Source organism: Chelmon rostratus, chromosome 1 (assembly GCF_017976325.1).
Source record: "Chelmon rostratus isolate fCheRos1 chromosome 1, fCheRos1.pri, whole genome shotgun sequence".
NCBI lineage: Eukaryota > Metazoa > Chordata > Actinopteri > Chaetodontiformes > Chaetodontidae > Chelmon > Chelmon rostratus.
The window spans coordinates 3,320,883-3,341,074 of record NC_055658.1 but is presented as its reverse complement, the minus strand read 5'-3'; the positions used below and the strand labels follow the sequence as shown (position 1 = coordinate 3,341,074).

Sequence of the window (20,192 nt, the reverse complement as noted above, 5' to 3'; positions counted from 1 at the left end):
TGTCGCACCACTGACACTTGTTGCTTCTGATGTTGTTTCAGCAGGTCCAGCTGTGGTTTGTTTGGTTGTTGTTGTTTGCACTTCAGTCGTTGTAGTACTGACAGACGGTTTTGATGTGACAACTGTTGTTTCTGGGCCTGTTGTTGTGACAGCTGGCACTGACGTTGTCGTTTCAACAACAGTTGTGGTAGAGGCTGTCACTGGGCCAGTGGTGACTGCAGGTGGCGTTGTTGTCGCACCACTGACACTTGTTGCTTCTGATGTTGTTTCAGCAGGTCCAGCTGTGGTTTGTTTGGTTGTTGTTGTTTGCACTTCAGTCGTTGTAGTACTCACAGACGGTTTTGATGTGACAACTGTTGTTTCTGGGCCTGTTGTTGTGACAGCTGGCACTGACGTTGTGGTTTCAACAACAGTTGTGGTAGAGGCTGTCACTGGGCCAGTGGTGACTGCAGGTGGCGTTGTTGTCGCACCACTGACACTTGTTGCTTCTGATGTTGTTTCAGCAGGTCCAGCTGTGGTTTGTTTGGTTGTTGTTGTTTGCACTTCAGTCGTTGTAGTACTCACAGACGGTTTTGATGTGACAACTGTTGTTTCTGGGCCTGTTGTTGTTACAGCTGGCACTGACGTTGTCGTTTCAACAACAGTTGTGGTAGAGGCTGTCACTGGGCCAGTGGTGACTGCAGGTGGCGTTGTTGTCGCACCACTGACACTTGTTGCTTCTGATGTTGTTTCAGCAGGTCCAGCTGTGGTTTGTTTGGTTGTTGTTGTTTGCACTTCAGTCGTTGTAGTACTGACAGACGGTTTTGATGTGACAACTGTTGTTTCTGGGCCTGTTGTTGTGACAGCTGGCACTGACGTTGTCGTTTCAACAACAGTTGTGGTAGAGGCTGTCACTGGGCCAGTGGTGACTGCAGGTGGCGTTGTTGTCGCACCACTGACACTGGTTGCTTCTGATGTTGTTTCAGCAGGTCCAGCTGTGGTTTGTTTGGTTGTTGTTGTTTGCACTTCAGTCGTTGTCGTGCTCACAGACGGTTTTGATGTGACAACTGTTGTTTCTGGGCCTGTTGTTGTGACAGCTGGCACTGACGTTGTCGTTTCAACAACAGTTGTGGTAGAGGCTGTCACTGGGCCAGTGGTGACTGCAGGTGGCGTTGTTGTCGCACCACTTACACTTGTTGCTTCTGATGTTGTTTCAGCAGGTCCAGCTGTGGTTTGTTTGGTTGTTGTTGTTTGCACTTCAGTCGTTGTAGTACTGACAGACGGTTTTGACGTGACAACTGTTGTTTCTGGGCCAGTGGTGACTGCAGTTGGCGTTGTTGTCGCACCACTGACACTTGTTGCTTCTGATGTTGTTTCAGCAGGTCCAGCTGTGGTTTGTTTGGTTGTTGTTGTTTGCACTTCAGTCGTTGTCGTACTGACAGACGGTTTTGATGTGACAACTGTTGTTTCTGGGCCTGTTGTTGTGACAGCTGGCACTGACGTTGTCGTTTCAACAACAGTTGTGGTAGAGGCTGTCACTGGGCCAGTGGTGACTGCAGGTGGCGTTGTTGTCGCACCACTGACACTTGTTGCTTCTGATGTTGTTTCAGCAGGTCCAGCTGTGGTTTGTTTGGTTGTTGTTGTTTGCACTTCAGTCGTTGTAGTACTGACAGACGGTTTTGATGTGACAACTGTTGTTTCTGGGCCTGTTGTTGTGACAGCTGGCACTGACGTTGTCGTTTCAACAACAGTTGTGGTAGAGGCTGTCACTGGGCCAGTGGTGACTGCAGGTGGCGTTGTTGTCGCACCACTGACACTTGTTGCTTCTGATGTTGTTTCAGCAGGTCCAGCTGTAGTTTGTTTGGTTGTTGTTGTTTGCACTTCAGTCGTTGTAGTACTCACAGACGGTTTTGATGTGACAACTGTTGTTTCTGGGCCTGTTGTTGTGACAGCTGGCACTGACGTTGTCGTTTCAACAACAGTTGTGGTAGAGGCTGTCACTGGGCCAGTGGTGACTGCAGGTGGTGTTGTTGTCGCACCACTGACACTTGTTGCTTCTGATGTTGTTTCAGTAGGTCCAGCTGTGGTTTGTTTGGTTGTTGTTGTTTGCACTTCAGTCGTTGTAGTACTCACAGACGGTTTTGATGTGACAACTGTTGTTTCTGGGCCTGTTGTTGTGACAGCTGGCACTGACGTTGTCGTTTCAACAACAGTTGTGGTAGAGGCTGTCACTGGGCCAGTGGTGACTGCAGTTGGCGTTGTTGTCGCACCACTGACACTTGTTGCTTCTGATGTTGTTTCAGCAGGTCCAGCTGTGGTTTGTTTGGTTGTTGTTGTTTGCACTTCAGTCGTTGTAGTACTCACAGACGGTTTTGATGTGACAACTGTTGTTTCTGGGCCTGTTGTTGTGACAGCTGGCACTGACGTTGTCGTTTCAACAACAGTTGTGGTAGAGACTGTCACTGGGCCAGTGGTGACTGCAGGTGGCGTTGTTGTCGCACCACTGACACTGGTTGCTTCTGATGTTGTTTCAGCAGGTCCAGCTGTAGTTTGTTTGGTTGTTGTTGTTTGCACTTCAGTCGTTGTAGTACTCACAGACGGTTTTGATGTGACAACTGTTGTTTCTGGGCCTGTTGTTGTGACAGCTGGCACTGACGTTGTCGTTTCAACAACAGTTGTGGTAGAGGCTGTCACTGGGCCAGTGGTGACTGCAGGTGGCGTTGTTGTCGCACCACTTACACTTGTTGCTTCTGATGTTGTTTCAGCAGGTCCAGCTGTGGTTTGTTTGGTTGTTGTTGTTTGCACTTCAGTCGTTGTAGTACTGACAGACGGTTTTGACGTGACAACTGTTGTTTCTGGGCCAGTGGTGACTGCAGTTGGCGTTGTTGTCGCACCACTGACACTTGTTGCTTCTGATGTTGTTTCAGCAGGTCCAGCTGTGGTTTGTTTGGTTGTTGTTGTTTGCACTTCAGTCGTTGTCGTACTGACAGACGGTTTTGATGTGACAACTGTTGTTTCTGGGCCTGTTGTTGTGACAGCTGGCACTGACGTTGTCGTTTCAACAACAGTTGTGGTAGAGGCTGTCACTGGGCCAGTGGTGACTGCAGGTGGCGTTGTTGTCGCACCACTGACACTTGTTGCTTCTGATGTTGTTTCAGCAGGTCCAGCTGTGGTTTGTTTGGTTGTTGTTGTTTGCACTTCAGTCGTTGTAGTACTGACAGACGGTTTTGATGTGACAACTGTTGTTTCTGGGCCTGTTGTTGTGACAGCTGGCACTGACGTTGTCGTTTCAACAACAGTTGTGGTAGAGGCTGTCACTGGGCCAGTGGTGACTGCAGGTGGCGTTGTTGTCGCACCACTGACACTTGTTGCTTCTGATGTTGTTTCAGCAGGTCCAGCTGTGGTTTGTTTGGTTGTTGTTGTTTGCACTTCAGTAGTTGTAGTACTCACAGACGGTTTTGATGTGACAACTGTTGTTTCTGGGCCTGTTGTTGTGACAGCTGGCACTGACGTTGTCGTTTCAACAACAGTTGTGGTAGAGGCTGTCACTGGGCCAGTGGTGACTGCAGGTGGCGTTGTTGTCGCACCACTGACACTTGTTGCTTCTGATGTTGTTTCAGCAGGTCCAGCTGTGGTTTGATTGGTTGTTGTTGTTTGCACTTCAGTCGTTGTAGTCCTGACAGACGGTTTTGATGTGACAACTGTTGTTTCTGGGCCTGTTGTTGTGACAGCTGGCACTGACGTTGTCGTTTCAACAACAGTTGTGGTAGAGGCTGTCACTGGGCCAGTGGTGACTGCAGGTGGCGTTGTTGTCGCACCACTTACACTTGTCGCTTCTGATGTTGTTTCAGCAGGTCCAGCTGTGGTTTGTTTGGTTGTTGTTGTTTGCACTTCAGTCGTTGTAGTACTCACAGACGGTTTTGATGTGACAACTGTTGTTTCTGGGCCTGTTGTTGTGACAGCTGGCACTGACGTTGTCGTTTCAACAACAGTTGTGGTAGAGGCTGTCACTGGGCCAGTGGTGACTGCAGGTGGCGTTGTTGTCGCACCACTTACACTTGTTGCTTCTGATGTTGTTTCAGCAGGTCCAGCTGTGGTTTGTTTGGTTGTTGTTGTTTGCACTTCAGTCGTTGTAGTACTCACAGACGGTTTTGATGTGACAACTGTTGTTTCTGGGCCTGTTGTTGTGACAGCTGGCACTGACGTTGTCGTTTCAACAACAGTTGTGGTAGAGGCTGTCACTGGGCCAGTGGTGACTGCAGGTGGCGTTGTTGTCGCACCACTGACACTGGTTGCTTCTGATGTTGTTTCAGCAGGTCCAGCTGTGGTTTGTTTGGTTGTTGTTGTTTGCACTTCAGTCGTTGTCGTGCTCACAGACGGTTTTGATGTGACAACTGTTGTTTCTGGGCCTGTTGTTGTGACAGCTGGCACTGACATTGTCGTTTCAACAACAGTTGTGGTAGAGGCTGTCACTGGGCCAGTGGTGACTGCAGGTGGCGTTGTTGTCGCACCACTGACACTGGTTGCTTCTGATGTTGTTTCAGCAGGTCCAGCTGTGGTTTGTTTGGTTGTTGTTGTTTGCACTTCAGTCGTTGTCGTACTCACAGACGGTTTTGATGTGACAACTGTTGTTTCTGGGCCTGTTGTTGTGACAGCTGGCACTGACGTTGTCGTTTCAACAACAGTTGTGGTAGAGGCTGTCACTGGGCCAGTGGTGACTGCAGGTGGCGTTGTTGTCGCACCACTTACACTTGTTGCTTCTGATGTTGTTTCAGCAGGTCCAGCTGTGGTTTGTTTGGTTGTTGTTGTTTGCACTTCAGTCGTTGTAGTACTCACAGACGGTTTTGATGTTACAACTGTTGTGCTGCCTGAAAGTGTCTGTGTGAGAGGGCCAATTGTAGTTGTAGCTTCAGCTGTTTTTCCTGTAGACACAGTTGCAGTCACAACAGTTGTTTCATTTAAAACGGAGGGTTGTGTCGCGGCAGTTGTAGTCTGTCGCTTCCCTGTGACAACAACAACTGTTGTTTCTGGGCCTGTTGTTGTGAGTGCTATTATTGAGGTCGCAGCTGTGGTAGAGGTTGTCACTGGGCCAGTGGTGACAGCAATTGGTGTTGTTGTCCCAATCCTTACAGTTGTTTTTTCTGATGTGGTTTCAGCAGGTGTAGCTGTAGTACCTTCTGTTGACGTTGATGGTACCTTAATAGTTGTGGTGCTAACAGAAGGTTTGGATGTTACAACTGTTTTTTCTGGGCCTGTTGTTGTCACAGGTGGCACTGATGTTGTCGTTTCAATAACAGCTGTGGTCGAGGTTGTCACTGGGCCAGTGGTGACTGCAGGTGGTGTTGTTCTCGCACCACTGACACTGGTTACTTCAAAAGTTGATTCAGCAGTTGTTGCTGTGGTGCCTTCTGTTGATGTTGATGGTACCTTAGTAGTTATGGTGCTAGCAGAAGGCTTGGATGTTACAACTGTTGTTTCTGGGCCTGTTGTTGTGACAGCTGGCACTGACGTTGTCGTTTCAACAACAGTTGTGGTAGAGGCTGTCACTGGGCCAGTGGTGACTGCAGGTGGCGTTGCTGTCGCACCACTGACACTTGTTGCTTCTGATGTTGTTTCAGCAGGTCCAGCTGTGGTTTGTTCTGTTGTTGTTGTTTGCACTTCAGTCGTTGTCGTACTCACAGATGGTTTTGATGTGACAACTGTTGTTTCTGGGCCTGTTGTTGTGACAGCTGGCACTGACGTTGTCGTTTCAACAACAGTTGTGGTAGAGGCTGTCACTGGGCCAGTGGTGACTGCAGATGGCGTTGTTGTCGCACCACTGACACTGATTACTTCTGATGTTGTTTCAGCAGGTCCAGCTGTGGTTTGTTTGGTTGTTGTTGTTTGCACTTCAGTCGTTGTAGTACTCACAGACGGTTTTGATGTGACAACTGTTGTTTCTGGGCCTGTTGTTGTGACAGCTGGCACTGACGTTGTCGTTTCAACAACAGCTGTGGTCGAGGCTGTCACTGGGCCAGTGGTGACTGCAGGTGGCGTTGTTGTCTCACCACTGACACTGGTTGCTTCTGATGTTGTTTCAGCAGGTCCAGCTGTGGTTTGTTTGGTTGTTGTTGTTTGCACTTCAGTCGTTGTCGTACTCACAGACGGTTTTGATGTGACAACTGTTGTTTCTGGGCCTGTTGTTGTGACAGCTGGCACTGACGTTGTGGTTTCAACAACAGTTGTGGTAGAGGCTGTCACTGGGCCAGTGGTGACTGCAGGTGGCGTTGTTGTCGCACCACTGACACTTGTTGCTTCTGATGTTGTTTCAGCAGGTCCAGCTGTGGTTTGTTCTGTTGTTGTTGTTTGCACTTCAGTCGTTGTAGTACTCACAGACGGTTTGGATGTGACAACTGTTGTTTCTGGGCCTGTTGTTGTGACAGCTGGCACTGACGTTGTCGTTTCAACAACAGTTGTGGTAGAGGCTGTCACTGGGCCAGTGGTGACTGCAGGTGGCGTTGTTGTCGCACCACTTACACTTGTTGCTTCTGATGTTGTTTCAGCAGGTCCAGCTGTGGTTTGTTTGGTTGTTGTTGTTTGCACTTCAGTCGTTGTAGTACTGACAGACGGTTTTGACGTGACAACTGTTGTTTCTGGGCCAGTGGTTACTGCAGTTGGCGTTGTTGTCGCACCACTGACACTTGTTGCTTCTGATGTTGTTTCAGCAGGTCCAGCTGTGGTTTGTTTGGTTGTTGTTGTTTGCACTTCAGTCGTTGTCGTACTGACAGACGGTTTTGATGTGACAACTGTTGTTTCTGGGCCTGTTGTTGTGACAGCTGGCACTGACGTTGTCGTTTCAACAACAGTTGTGGTAGAGGCTGTCACTGGGCCAGTGGTGACTGCAGGTGGCGTTGTTGTCGCACCACTGACACTTGTTGCTTCTGATGTTGTTTCAGCAGGTCCAGCTGTGGTTTGTTTGGTTGTTGTTGTTTGCACTTCAGTCGTTGTAGTACTGACAGACGGTTTTGATGTGACAACTGTTGTTTCTGGGCCTGTTGTTGTGACAGCTGGCACTGACGTTGTCGTTTCAACAACAGTTGTGGTAGAGGCTGTCACTGGGCCAGTGGTGACTGCAGGTGGCGTTGTTGTCGCACCACTGACACTTGTTGCTTCTGATGTTGTTTCAGCAGGTCCAGCTGTGGTTTGTTTGGTTGTTGTTGTTTGCACTTCAGTCGTTGTAGTCCTGACAGACGGTTTTGATGTGACAACTGTTGTTTCTGGGCCTGTTGTTGTGACAGCTGGCACTGACGTTGTGGTTTCAACAACAGTTGTGGTAGAGGCTGTCACTGGGCCAGTGGTGAATGCAGGTGGCGTTGTTGTCGCACCACTTACACTTGTCGCTTCTGATGTTGTTTCAGCAGGTCCAGCTGTGGTTTGTTTGGTTGTTGTTGTTTGCACTTCAGTCGTTGTCGTACTGACAGACGGTTTTGATGTGACAACTGTTGTTTCTGGGCCTGTTGTTGTGACAGCTGGCACTGACGTTGTCGTTTCAACAACAGTTGTGGTAGAGGCTGTCACTGGGCCAGTGGTGACTGCAGGTGGCGTTGTTGTCGCACCACTGACACTTGTTGCTTCTGATGTTGTTTCAGCAGGTCCAGCTGTGGTTTGTTTGGTTGTTGTTGTTTGCACTTCAGTCGTTGTAGTACTCACAGACGGTTTTGATGTGACAACTGTTGTTTCTGGGCCTGTTGTTGTGACAGCTGGCACTGACGTTGTCGTTTCAACAACAGCTGTGGTAGAGGCTGTCACTGGGCCAGTGGTGACTGCAGGTGGCGTTGTTGTCGCACCACTGACACTTGTTGCTTCTGATGTTGTTTCAGCAGGTCCAGCTGTGGTTTGATTGGTTGTTGTTGTTTGCACTTCAGTCGTTGTAGTACTCACAGACGGTTTTGATGTGACAACTGTTGTTTCTGGGCCTGTTGTTGTGACAGCTGGCACTGACGTTGTCGTTTCAACAACAGTTGTGGTAGAGGCTGTCACTGGGCCAGTGGTGACTGCAGGTGGCGTTGTTGTCGCACCACTTACACTTGTTGCTTCTGATGTTGTTTCAGCAGGTCCAGCTGTGGTTTGTTTGGTTGTTGTTGTTTGCACTTCAGTCGTTGTAGTACTCACAGACGGTTTTGATGTGACAACTGTTGTTTCTGGGCCTGTTGTTGTGACAGCTGGCACTGACGTTGTCGTTTCAACAACAGTTGTGGTAGAGGCTGTCACTGGGCCAGTGGTGACTGCAGGTGGCGTTGTTGTCGCACCACTTACACTTGTTGCTTCTGATGTTGTTTCAGCAGGTCCAGCTGTGGTTTGTTTGGTTGTTGTTGTTTGCACTTCAGTCGTTGTAGTACTCACAGACGGTTTTGATGTGACAACTGTTGTTTCTGGGCCTGTTGTTGTGACAGCTGGCACTGACGTTGTCGTTTCAACAACAGTTGTGGTAGAGGCTGTCACTGGGCCAGTGGTGACTGCAGGTGGCGTTGTTGTCGCACCACTGACACTGGTTGCTTCGGATGTTGTTTCAGCAGGTCCAGCTGTGGTTTGTTTGGTTGTTGTTGTTTGCACTTCAGTCGTTGTCGTACTCACAGACGGTTTTGATGTGACAACTGTTGTTTCTGGGCCTGTTGTTGTGACAGCTGGCACTGACGTTGTGGTTTCAACAACAGTTGTGGTAGAGGCTGTCACTGGGCCAGTGGTGACTGCAGGTGGCGTTGTTGTCGCACCACTGACACTTGTTGCTTCTGATGTTGTTTCAGCAGGTCCAGCTGTGGTTTGTTCTGTTGTTGTTGTTTGCACTTCAGTCGTTGTAGTACTCACAGACGGTTTGGATGTGACAACTGTTGTTTCTGGGCCTGTTGTTGTGACAGCTGGCACTGACGTTGTCGTTTCAACAACAGTTGTGGTAGAGGCTGTCACTGGGCCAGTGGTGACTGCAGGTGGCGTTGTTGTCGCACCACTTACACTTGTTGCTTCTGATGTTGTTTCAGCAGGTCCAGCTGTGGTTTGTTTGGTTGTTGTTGTTTGCACTTCAGTCGTTGTAGTACTGACAGACGGTTTTGACGTGACAACTGTTGTTTCTGGGCCAGTGGTTACTGCAGTTGGCGTTGTTGTCGCACCACTGACACTTGTTGCTTCTGATGTTGTTTCAGCAGGTCCAGCTGTGGTTTGTTTGGTTGTTGTTGTTTGCACTTCAGTCGTTGTCGTACTGACAGACGGTTTTGATGTGACAACTGTTGTTTCTGGGCCTGTTGTTGTGACAGCTGGCACTGACGTTGTCGTTTCAACAACAGTTGTGGTAGAGGCTGTCACTGGGCCAGTGGTGACTGCAGGTGGCGTTGTTGTCGCACCACTGACACTTGTTGCTTCTGATGTTGTTTCAGCAGGTCCAGCTGTGGTTTGTTTGGTTGTTGTTGTTTGCACTTCAGTCGTTGTAGTACTGACAGACGGTTTTGATGTGACAACTGTTGTTTCTGGGCCTGTTGTTGTGACAGCTGGCACTGACGTTGTCGTTTCAACAACAGTTGTGGTAGAGGCTGTCACTGGGCCAGTGGTGACTGCAGGTGGCGTTGTTGTCGCACCACTGACACTTGTTGCTTCTGATGTTGTTTCAGCAGGTCCAGCTGTGGTTTGTTTGGTTGTTGTTGTTTGCACTTCAGTCGTTGTAGTCCTGACAGACGGTTTTGATGTGACAACTGTTGTTTCTGGGCCTGTTGTTGTGACAGCTGGCACTGACGTTGTGGTTTCAACAACAGTTGTGGTAGAGGCTGTCACTGGGCCAGTGGTGAATGCAGGTGGCGTTGTTGTCGCACCACTTACACTTGTCGCTTCTGATGTTGTTTCAGCAGGTCCAGCTGTGGTTTGTTTGGTTGTTGTTGTTTGCACTTCAGTCGTTGTCGTACTGACAGACGGTTTTGATGTGACAACTGTTGTTTCTGGGCCTGTTGTTGTGACAGCTGGCACTGACGTTGTCGTTTCAACAACAGTTGTGGTAGAGGCTGTCACTGGGCCAGTGGTGACTGCAGGTGGCGTTGTTGTCGCACCACTGACACTTGTTGCTTCTGATGTTGTTTCAGCAGGTCCAGCTGTGGTTTGTTTGGTTGTTGTTGTTTGCACTTCAGTCGTTGTAGTACTCACAGACGGTTTTGATGTGACAACTGTTGTTTCTGGGCCTGTTGTTGTGACAGCTGGCACTGACGTTGTCGTTTCAACAACAGTTGTGGTAGAGGCTGTCACTGGGCCAGTGGTGACTGCAGGTGGCGTTGTTGTCGCACCACTGACACTTGTTGCTTCTGATGTTGTTTCAGCAGGTCCAGCTGTGGTTTGATTGGTTGTTGTTGTTTGCACTTCAGTCGTTGTAGTACTCACAGACGGTTTTGATGTGACAACTGTTGTTTCTGGGCCTGTTGTTGTGACAGCTGGCACTGACGTTGTCGTTTCAACAACAGTTGTGGTAGAGGCTGTCACTGGGCCAGTGGTGACTGCAGGTGGCGTTGTTGTCGCACCACTTACACTTGTTGCTTCTGATGTTGTTTCAGCAGGTCCAGCTGTGGTTTGTTTGGTTGTTGTTGTTTGCACTTCAGTCGTTGTAGTACTCACAGACGGTTTTGATGTGACAACTGTTGTTTCTGGGCCTGTTGTTGTGACAGCTGGCACTGACGTTGTCGTTTCAACAACAGTTGTGGTAGAGGCTGTCACTGGGCCAGTGGTGACTGCAGGTGGCGTTGTTGTAGCACCACTTACACTTGTTGCTTCTGATGTTGTTTCAGCAGGTCCAGCTGTGGTTTGTTTGGTTGTTGTTGTTTGCACTTCAGTCGTTGTAGTACTCACAGACGGTTTTGATGTGACAACTGTTGTTTCTGGGCCTGTTGTTGTGACAGCTGGCACTGACGTTGTCGTTTCAACAACAGTTGTGGTAGAGGCTGTCACTGGGCCAGTGGTGACTGCAGGTGGCGTTGTTGTCGCACCACTGACACTGGTTGCTTCGGATGTTGTTTCAGCAGGTCCAGCTGTGGTTTGTTTGGTTGTTGTTGTTTGCACTTCAGTCGTTGTCGTGCTCACAGACGGTTTTGATGTGACAACTGTTGTTTCTGGGCCTGTTGTTGTGACAGCTGGCACTGACGTTGTCGTTTCAACAACAGTTGTGGTAGAGGCTGTCACTGGGCCAGTGGTGACTGCAGGTGGCGTTGTTGTCGCACCACTGACACTGGTTGCTTCTGATGTTGTTTCAGCAGGTCCAGCTGTGGTTTGTTTGGTTGTTGTTGTTTGCACTTCAGTCGTTGTCGTACTCACAGACGGTTTTGATGTGACAACTGTTGTTTCTGGGCCTGTTGTTGTGACAGCTGGCACTGACGTTGTCGTTTCAACAACAGTTGTGGTAGAGGCTGTCACTGGGCCAGTGGTGACTGCAGGTGGTGTTGTTGTCGCACCACTGACACTTGTTGCTTCTGATGTTGTTTCAGCAGGTCCAGCTGTGGTTTGTTTGGTTGTTGTTGTTTGCACTTCAGTCGTTGTCGTACTGACAGACGGTTTTGATGTGACAACTGTTGTTTCTGGGCCTGTTGTTGTGACAGCTGGCACTGACGTTGTCGTTTCAACAACAGTTGTGGTAGAGGCTGTCACTGGGCCAGTGGTGACTGCAGGTGGCGTTGTTGTCGCACCACTGACACTTGTTGCTTCTGATGTTGTTTCAGCAGGTCCAGCTGTGGTTTGATTGGTTGTTGTTGTTTGCACTTCAGTCGTTGTAGTACTGACAGACGGTTTTGATGTGACAACTGTTGTTTCTGGGCCTGTTGTTGTGACAGCTGGCACTGACGTTGTCGTTTCAACAACAGTTGTGGTAGAGGCTGTCACTGGGCCAGTGGTGACTGCAGGTGGCGTTGTTGTCGCACCACTGACACTTGTTGCTTCTGATGTTGTTTCAGCAGGTCCAGCTGTAGTTTGTTTGGTTGTTGTTGTTTGCACTTCAGTCGTTGTAGTACTCACAGACGGTTTTGATGTGACAACTGTTGTTTCTGGGCCTGTTGTTGTGACAGCTGGCACTGACGTTGTCGTTTCAACAACAGTTGTGGTAGAGGCTGTCACTGGGCCAGTGGTGACTGCAGGTGGTGTTGTTGTCGCACCACTGACACTTGTTGCTTCTGATGTTGTTTCAGTAGGTCCAGCTGTGGTTTGTTTGGTTGTTGTTGTTTGCACTTCAGTCGTTGTAGTACTCACAGACGGTTTTGATGTGACAACTGTTGTTTCTGGGCCTGTTGTTGTGACAGCTGGCACTGACGTTGTCGTTTCAACAACAGTTGTGGTAGAGGCTGTCACTGGGCCAGTGGTGACTGCAGTTGGCGTTGTTGTCGCACCACTGACACTTGTTGCTTCTGATGTTGTTTCAGCAGGTCCAGCTGTGGTTTGTTTGGTTGTTGTTGTTTGCACTTCAGTCGTTGTAGTACTCACAGACGGTTTTGATGTGACAACTGTTGTTTCTGGGCCTGTTGTTGTGACAGCTGGCACTGACGTTGTCGTTTCAACAACAGTTGTGGTAGAGGCTGTCACTGGGCCAGTGGTGACTGCAGGTGGCGTTGTTGTCGCACCACTGACACTGGTTGCTTCTGATGTTGTTTCAGCAGGTCCAGCTGTAGTTTGTTTGGTTGTTGTTGTTTGCACTTCAGTCGTTGTAGTACTCACAGACGGTTTTGATGTGACAACTGTTGTTTCTGGGCCTGTTGTTGTGACAGCTGGCACTGACGTTGTCGTTTCAACAACAGTTGTGGTAGAGGCTGTCACTGGGCCAGTGGTGACTGCAGGTGGCGTTGTTGTCGCACCACTGACACTTGTTGCTTCTGATGTTGTTTCAGCAGGTCCAGCTGTGGTTTGTTTGGTTGTTGTTGTTTGCACTTCAGTCGTTGTAGTACTGACAGACGGTTTTGACGTGACAACTGTTGTTTCTGGGCCAGTGGTGACTGCAGTTGGCGTTGTTGTCGCACCACTGACACTTGTTGCTTCTGATGTTGTTTCAGCAGGTCCAGCTGTGGTTTGTTTGGTTGTTGTTGTTTGCACTTCAGTCGTTGTCGTACTGACAGACGGTTTTGATGTGACAACTGTTGTTTCTGGGCCTGTTGTTGTGACAGCTGGCACTGACGTTGTCGTTTCAACAACAGTTGTGGTAGAGGCTGTCACTGGGCCAGTGGTGACTGCAGGTGGCGTTGTTGTCGCACCACTGACACTTGTTGCTTCTGATGTTGTTTCAGCAGGTCCAGCTGTGGTTTGTTTGGTTGTTGTTGTTTGCACTTCAGTCGTTGTAGTACTGACAGACGGTTTTGATGTGACAACTGTTGTTTCTGGGCCTGTTGTTGTGACAGCTGGCACTGACGTTGTCGTTTCAACAACAGTTGTGGTAGAGGCTGTCACTGGGCCAGTGGTGACTGCAGGTGGCGTTGTTGTCGCACCACTGACACTTGTTGCTTCTGATGTTGTTTCAGCAGGTCCAGCTGTGGTTTGTTTGGTTGTTGTTGTTTGCACTTCAGTCGTTGTAGTCCTGACAGACGGTTTTGATGTGACAACTGTTGTTTCTGGGCCTTTTGTTGTGACAGCTGGCACTGACGTTGTGGTTTCAACAACAGTTGTGGTAGAGGCTGTCACTGGGCCAGTGGTGAATGCAGGTGGCGTTGTTGTCGCACCACTTACACTTGTTGCTTCTGATGTTGTTTCAGCAGGTCCAGCTGTGGTTTGTTTGGTTGTTGTTGTTTGCACTTCAGTCGTTGTCGTACTGACAGACGGTTTTGATGTGACAACTGTTGTTTCTGGGCCTGTTGTTGTGACAGCTGGCACTGACGTTGTCGTTTCAACAACAGTTGTGGTAGAGGCTGTCACTGGGCCAGTGGTGACTGCAGGTGGCGTTGTTGTCGCACCACTTACACTTGTTGCTTCTGATGTTGTTTCAGCAGGTCCAGCTGTGGTTTGTTTGGTTGTTGTTGTTTGCACTTCAGTCGTTGTCGTACTCACAGACGGTTTTGATGTTACAACTGTTGTGCTGCCTGAAAGTGTCTGTGTGAGAGGGCCAATTGTAGTTGTAGCTTCAGCTGTTTTTCCTGTAGACACAGTTGCAGTCACAACAGTTGTTTCATTTAAAACGGAGGGTTGTGTCGCGGCAGTTGTAGTCTGTCGCTTCCCTGTGACAACAACAACTGTTGTTTCTGGGCCTGTTGTTGTGAGTGCTATTATTGAGGTCGCAGCTGTGGTAGAGGTTGTCACTGGGCCAGTGGTGACAGCAATTGGTGTTGTTGTCCCAATCCTTACAGTTGTTTTTTCTGATGTGGTTTCAGCAGGTGTAGCTGTAGTACCTTCTGTTGACGTTGATGGTACCTTAATAGTTGTGGTGCTAACAGAAGGTTTGGATGTTACAACTGTTTTTTCTGGGCCTGTTGTTGTCACAGGTGGCACTGATGTTGTCGTTTCAATAACAGCTGTGGTCGAGGTTGTCACTGGGCCAGTGGTGACTGCAGGTGGTGTTGTTCTCGCACCACTGACACTGGTTACTTCAAAAGTTGATTCAGCAGTTGTTGCTGTGGTGCCTTCTGTTGATGTTGATGGTACCTTAGTAGTTATGGTGCTAGCAGAAGGCTTGGATGTTACAACTGTTGTTTCTGGGCCTGTTGTTGTGACAGCTGGCACTGACGTTGTCGTTTCAACAACAGTTGTGGTAGAGGCTGTCACTGGGCCAGTGGTGACTGCAGGTGGCGTTGCTGTCGCACCACTGACACTTGTTGCTTCTGATGTTGTTTCAGCAGGTCCAGCTGTGGTTTGTTCTGTTGTTGTTGTTTGCACTTCAGTCGTTGTCGTACTCACAGATGGTTTTGATGTGACAACTGTTGTTTCTGGGCCTGTTGTTGTGACAGCTGGCACTGACGTTGTCGTTTCAACAACAGTTGTGGTAGAGGCTGTCACTGGGCCAGTGGTGACTGCAGATGGCGTTGTTGTCGCACCACTGACACTGATTACTTCTGATGTTGTTTCAGCAGGTCCAGCTGTGGTTTGTTTGGTTGTTGTTGTTTGCACTTCAGTCGTTGTAGTACTCACAGACGGTTTTGATGTGACAACTGTTGTTTCTGGGCCTGTTGTTGTGACAGCTGGCACTGACGTTGTCGTTTCAACAACAGCTGTGGTCGAGGCTGTCACTGGGCCAGTGGTGACTGCAGGTGGCGTTGTTGTCTCACCACTGACACTGGTTGCTTCTGATGTTGTTTCAGCAGGTCCAGCTGTGGTTTGTTTGGTTGTTGTTGTTTGCACTTCAGTCGTTGTCGTACTCACAGACGGTTTTGATGTGACAACTGTTGTTTCTGGGCCTGTTGTTGTGACAGCTGGCACTGACGTTGTGGTTTCAACAACAGTTGTGGTAGAGGCTGTCACTGGGCCAGTGGTGACTGCAGGTGGCGTTGTTGTCGCACCACTGACACTTGTTGCTTCTGATGTTGTTTCAGCAGGTCCAGCTGTGGTTTGTTCTGTTGTTGTTGTTTGCACTTCAGTCGTTGTAGTACTCACAGACGGTTTGGATGTGACAACTGTTGTTTCTGGGCCTGTTGTTGTGACAGCTGGCACTGACGTTGTCGTTTCAACAACAGTTGTGGTAGAGGCTGTCACTGGGCCAGTGGTGACTGCAGGTGGCGTTGTTGTCTCACCACTGACACTGGTTGCTTCTGATGTTGTTTCAGCAGGTCCAGCTGTGGTTTGTTTGGTTGTTGTTGTTTGCACTTCAGTCGTTGTCGTACTCACAGACGGTTTTGATGTGACAACTGTTGTTTCTGGGCCTGTTGTTGTGACAGCTGGCACTGACGTTGTCGTTTCAACAACAGTTGTGGTAGAGGCTGTCACTGGGCCAGTGGTGACTGCAGGTGGCGTTGTTGTCGCACCACTGACACTTGTTGCTTCTGATGTTGTTTCAGCAGGTCCAGCTGTGGTTTGTTTGGTTGTTGTTGTTTGCACTTCAGTCGTTGTAGTACTCACAGACGGTTTTGATGTGACAACTGTTGTTTCTGGGCCTGTTGTTGTGACAGCTGGCACTGACGTTGTCGTTTCAACAACAGTTGTGGTAGAGGCTGTCACTGGGCCAGTGGTGACTGCAGGTGGCGTTGCTGTCGCACCACTGACACTTGTTGCTTCTGATGTTGTTTCAGCAGGTCCAGCTGTGGTTTGTTTGGTTGTTGTTGTTTGCACTTCAGTCGTTGTAGTACTCACAGACGGTTTTGATGTGACAACTGTTGTTTCTGGGCCTGTTGTTGTGACAGCTGGCACTGACGTTGTCGTTTCAACAACAGCTGTGGTCGAGGCTGTCACTGGGATCGTACTTACTGCTCGTGGAGTGGTTGTTTGAACCCTGACACTTGTTGCTTCTTTTGTGGTTTCAGCAGATTTTTCTGTGGTTCCCTTGGTTATTGCTGTTTGTACTTTCGTCGTTGTCGTACTTACAAATGTTTTTGATGTTACAACTGTTGTTGTTCCATTTGTGGTTGTTGACGGTGACACTATAAGAACAAATGTGGTCATTTCAGACATTTTGTGAGCAGTGTAATGCGTCAAAGTATCTTTTGTGTTTTTGTACAGTTTTTTTTTCATCATTATAGAGAAAAAACAGCAGGATCACAGGTTTTCATGTCTTGATTTTCGTACCTGATGTTATTTTTCCAACTGTGCTGAACGTAAACGGCCTTGTAGTAGGACCTACAGTGGTTGTTATGCATGGAATAGTAGTTCTGTTTACAATCCCATTGGCCGCACACACAGCTATGATGCAGGTGCCAAGGCCATCCGTGGTGCTGTAGATGGTTTCCCCATATTTGTAGATTTTTCCGTTAATGTAGCATGTACAATCTGCAGATTGAGAGTATCATATTTTGAGTATCCTTAAATCTTAATATCCTTAAATCCATTTTTGGGAGCACTTCTTTGCTAAAATAATCCTTCTTTTTTCAGGTGTGGTACATCAAGACGGTTATTCAACGGCATTAGTATTATTCTATATGTATGTCTTGGTCTGGCTGCAACAAAAGGCCCCTCTAAAATGTGCAGTTTTATCAGACAACGCAATGCTACAGATATTGCAAGTTTTGAGCCTTTGAGGGTTTATTTGCCGTGCTGACTGCAGGAATGTCCACCAGAGCTGTTGCCTGTGAATTTCATTTTTTCAAATGCAAATCCTCACCCTCAATGTAATTGGCACTTTGGAGAAGTGTTCTCTTCATGGATTAATCCTAATGCTCACTGTAATGGGCAGATGGCAGACAGCATACAGTGTCGTGTGGGCAAGAGGTTTGCAAATGTCAGTGTTGTGAACAGAGTGTACCATAGTGGTGGTAGACTTATGATATGGACAGGGATAAGCTACGGACAATGAACATAGGTGCAGTTTTATTGGTTGCAATTTGAATGCATGATGATATCGTGACAAGAGCCATCCATAAGGCCCCCTGTCATGCCAGTCATCCACCATCATCACCTTATATTCCAACATGACAATGAATGGCCCCATGTTGCTGTACACAATTCCTGGAAGCTGAAAACACCCCGGTTCTTGCATGACCTGCATACTCATCAGACATGTCACCCATTGAGCATGTTTGGTATGCTCTGGATTAGAGAGCATGTTCCAGTTCCTGCCAGTATCCACCAATTTCACACAACTATTGAAGAAAACTGGGCCAACATAACATAGGCCACAATCAACAACTTGATCAACTTTGTGCCAAGGAACTGTGTTGCTGTTGTGTTGTCTGTAGCCCTAGTCATATGAAATCCATTGTTCAGTGTCTTTTTACTTAAGTGGCCTTTTCAACATAAAACTGCACATTTTAGGGTTTCCTTTTATTGACACCAGCCCAAGGCCTACCTGTGTAATAATAATGTTGTTTAATCAGCATCTTGATATGCTACACCTGTCAGCTGAAGGGATTATATTGGCAAAGGACAAGTTCTTGCCAAATGGATTTAAAGAAATATGTGAACAAAATAAATGTAAAAAAGCAGCCTTCTTAGATTTTTTATACCAGCATAAACAAAAGTATTGCATTTATGTATTTGTTCAGTGTATTTATGTGTGTGTACTACTTACATAAATAAATAGATAAATAAATACACTGTGTACATGTGGACTTACTGTTCAAATTGTCACTGCATTTTATTCCAGAGACTGTACAGGAGCTTTGAAACACAAAGAAGTTTTGGTCATGTCATTGCTCTTTGAGATCCACAAAATAAAAATTACACACACACACACACACACAAACACACACACACACACACATATACATGACATTTTGTCATTACCATCTCTGTATTTAGCCCGAATACAACAGCCATTTTGCCATGAGCATCCACAATTATACATCATGATGTGAAGTGAATCTCAAAATATTATGTGTGTTTGCAGTGCTCTTCTGTACTTGGTTGTTTTTTCTTTATTTGCATGTATTTCCCAAGTTGCAGTGTGTTGAGCTCTCAGGGCCACCATATTTAGAGGATTTGTATCATTGTATCTGTCATGACCCGTGCCAGGCACGCCGGTCTGTTTAGTGTTCCTTTTGTTCGATCCTCATCATTGCCTCATTTAGTTAGTGTTGTCTCAGTCATGCCATGTTTTTGTATTAGTCTCTACCCTTGCCCTGTCTTGTTTGTATTTGGTTAAGCTTCCCATTGTGTCTTGTCTTTGCCTGGTTTTGGTTACTTCCTGTTTTATTTTGAAGGTTCATGTCATGTGTCTTTGTGTTGCTTTACTTCCTGTGTTTTCCCTCCCGTGTGATTGTCTGATTGTTTCCACCTGTGTGTCATTAGTGTTCCCCCCTTTGTGTATTTCAATCCGTGTCTTTCCCCCAGTCTTTGTCGGGTCGTTGTCTGTGTTTCCTAGCCAAGTCCATGAATCCTTGTTGCCCATGATTCCTTGCCATAGTCCTAGCCAGTAAGTGAGTGTTTGTCATTGTGATTCCTTTGTCCTGTCCGAGTTGTGTTTCTTGTTGCGTTGCCTTTGTTCATGTCCGTGTTTCTGTTCAGGTCTGAGTTGTTCCTTGGTTTGTCTTTGTCTTTAGTTTGCCACAGTTCTAGTTAGTTTATCGTCTTGTTCTGGTCTTCGTTCGTGTTCATGTCTTGTTTTATGTAGTATACCTGTCCTTAGTGTTGTCTGCCGTTCCCTAGCTTTTGAGTTTCCCAGGCCATAGTTTTATTGTGCGTGTTATTTGTTTGTTACATTAATAACTTAGTTTCTGTTTTCTTTTCTTAGTTCATAGCCTTGCCGATTTGTTCTCCTCGATAAAGAGTGATTTTCTGTTTATTTTTGTTTTTATTTTGATTGCCCAGTTTGATTCTTGTTTCTTGTTTCTCATGTATTTTGAGTTGTGAGTTTTTCTTATCTAGTTCTTTCAGTAGTCAGTTCCATTTTCCATAGCCCTTTGTGTTTTCCTCCTTCGGGAGCGTTTTCTATTCGTTATCTTATTCTTTGATAGTTATTCATTGTCTTGTCCCTAGCTCTAATGTGTATTGTGTTAATGTGTTGTCTTTCCCTGTGTTGCGTCGTTGTGTGAATTCTGTTACCCTTGTGTATCGTTGGTCGTTAGTCCCCTGAGTTTTGGTTGTCTTGTGTTTTCCCCGTGTTTAATAAATTTATTAATTGAACCTAGCGCCCCCTTGTGTGTCTGCGTTTGGGTTCAGTTCCCCTTAGTCCAAAAATCCAATTTACTGATTAATTCACTTGGAATATGGCCACATAACCTATTGGTCACCTAATTTGAGATACTTTATTTATTTATATAGCACTTTTCATCCATTTAAAATGCAACACAAAGTGCTTCACAAAATTAAAGAATACAACAACAGAAAGAATAAAAGAGTATGACGGACAATATCCCACTCCCAGATATATACACACATGCGCACACACGGTGCTGAGCCATGGCAGGGCACTGAGGAACCATGTGAGGAAACACCTATGGGAGCCATCCACACCGAGAAGCGCCACAGCCTGCGGCCACGACTGACTCTGCGGCAGTCGGCTACGAATATGCAATAACGAACCGTAGCTGTGTCAAACTACAGCTAAACTAGCCAACCGCTTGCTCAGAGGGGAATAGCACCAGCATATCATAACAAAATATTGGAATATGAACGAGTTTCGCTGCAGATTATGCGTTATATAGAGGCTGCGCATGGATGCCCCG

General features: G+C 47.4%; 1 protein-coding gene across 1 annotated transcript in view; it reads right to left on the bottom strand.

Annotated features, from left to right (window-relative positions):
- The window catches only part of LOC121608173 (intestinal mucin-like protein), a 45,075-nt gene extending 28,345 nt beyond the window's left edge, over positions 1–16,730 (bottom strand). Inside the window, exons 1-2 of the mRNA XM_041939348.1 lie at positions 16,660–16,730; positions 16,438–16,514 (exon numbers count right to left, since the gene is read on the bottom strand). Of these exons, the coding sequence (XP_041795282.1) occupies positions 16,438–16,514; positions 16,660–16,730 (148 nt within the window). The remainder of the gene's footprint in view (positions 1–16,437; positions 16,515–16,659) is intronic.
- Positions 16,731–20,192: the final 3,462 nt, after the last annotated feature.